At 45.8% G+C, this 1851-nt stretch overlaps 1 protein-coding gene across 1 annotated transcript in view; it reads right to left on the bottom strand.

Moving 5' to 3' along the window:
* The window catches only part of LOC106511271 (transmembrane protein 200C), a 5677-nt gene extending 3889 nt beyond the window's left edge, over positions 1–1788 (bottom strand). Inside the window, exons 1-3 of the mRNA XM_014000016.1 lie at positions 977–1788; positions 678–897; positions 423–559 (exon numbers count right to left, since the gene is read on the bottom strand). Of these exons, the coding sequence (XP_013855470.1) occupies positions 423–559; positions 678–897; positions 977–1083 (464 nt within the window). The 5' untranslated portion in view covers positions 1084–1788. The remainder of the gene's footprint in view (positions 1–422; positions 560–677; positions 898–976) is intronic.
* Positions 1789–1851: the final 63 nt, after the last annotated feature.

Raw genomic sequence — 1851 nt, 5'->3', positions numbered from 1 at the left:
TATATATACATATTTACTGAGAAAAATGTTGACGTGTTCAATACTATTTTACCCGCTGTATATATATATAATTATTATTATTAACCCTTATTTGGGCAAATCCCATTAAGACCACAAATGTCTTTACAAAGGTCAGCCTGGGCCTGAAGGCAGCTAACATGCATGTTGTTGAAAACCGTGGTACCTGGTGAAAACCCACACAAACATGAGGAGAACATGCAAACTCCACACAGGAAGACCCCAGACCCAGATGGGGACTGAAACCAGGACCTTCCTGCTGTGAGGCAATAGTGCTAAGTAAGCACTACTGGATTCAAAGACTACTCAGTTGAGCAGCACAAGATAAGACAACTCTCCTAGAGGAGAACTTCCTGCAGAACCATATTCTGCTGGTCTCAGGCTGATGGGTGTTGTTTTTATACCTGTCCAGGAAATACTCAAAGAAGCCTTGTGGGAGCTGTGGAGTGGTCTTGTTGGTGGTTTCTGTTTGGTTAGAGATGTTATATTCTCCTCCTCTTTCATCTGTGTCTCCTTCCGGTTCCTCCTCCCACATTTCCTCCTGAACCAGACAGATAAACATTAAACAGAACAGCAGCAGTATCAGTGCTGCTAAACTGGTCCTGAGAGACTTGTGTTGTGTCCAGGCTTCACTGGGTTCTGCTCGGATAAGTTCTCACCTGGACAGAAGATAATGCAGGTGTTGTGCTGCTGGAGGACACTGAGGCCATAGCAGAACCCTCCTGTGGCTGAGCACTGAAGAACAGTCCGTCCCGAGGCCARTAACCCAGAGCTGCCAGAAAACCGCCCACCACAAGGACCAGGATCCCAAGCACTGCCACAAGACCTGAGAGGGAGCAGAGCTTCAACTTCCCCTTCACCACCACCACCTCGCTGCTCCTGGGAGAGGACAGGAAGTGATGTCATCTCTTCAGGAAGTGTAACCTGTGACAACAAGTGGGCTCTGAGTGTATGTTACCTTTTGTTCTTCCTCTTTTTCTTTGGTGGATGTGCTTTCTGCGGTTTGGCCCTCAGAGAGTCCTGTCGCCGTGCGTTGATCCTCAGCAGACCACCAGTCGCAATCATTACCAACCACYAATTAGAAGGTGGTTGAGAGGGTTAGGCCCCACCCACTGGCACCTCACCTGGACAGAGTGAACACCTTCCTGAAGAGTAAGAGGGGTACCTTGAAATCAGACTGACACCAAGACTTTAGGACCACCAGTCTACCCACATGGAAATGAATCAATAGGGTAATATATTCACTGAAGACAGGTAATACTACTGAGGACAGGTAATACTAAAGAGGACAGGTAATAATACAGAGGACAGGTAATACCACTGAGGACAGGTAATACTACTGAAGACAGGCAATACGACTGAGGACAGGTAATACTAATGAGGACGGGTAATACTACTGAAGACAGGTAATACTACTGAGGACAGGTAATACTAAAGAGGACAGGTAATACTACTGAGGACAGGTAATAATACAGAGGACAGGTAATACCACTGAGGACAGGTAATACTACTGAAGACAGGCAATACGACTGAGGACAGGTAATACTAATGAGGACGGGTAATACTACTGAAGACAGGTAATACTACTGAGGACAGGTAATACTACTGAAGACAGGCAATACGACTGAGGACAGGTAATACTAATGAGGACGGGTAATACTACTGAAGACAGGTAATACTATTGAGAACAGGTAATACTACTGAGGACAGGTAATACTACTGAAGACAGGCAATACGACTGAGGACAGGTAATACTACTGAGGACAGGTAATACTACTGAAGACAGGCAATACGACTGAGGACAGGTAATACCACTGAGGACAGGTAATACTA

The sequence above is a fragment of the Austrofundulus limnaeus genome, unplaced genomic scaffold (assembly GCF_001266775.1).
Source record: "Austrofundulus limnaeus strain Quisiro unplaced genomic scaffold, Austrofundulus_limnaeus-1.0 Scaffold2638, whole genome shotgun sequence".
Classification (NCBI taxonomy): domain Eukaryota; kingdom Metazoa; phylum Chordata; class Actinopteri; order Cyprinodontiformes; family Rivulidae; genus Austrofundulus; species Austrofundulus limnaeus.
Note: the sequence above shows the minus strand (reverse complement) of the source record. Positions and strands in the feature narration are given on the sequence as shown.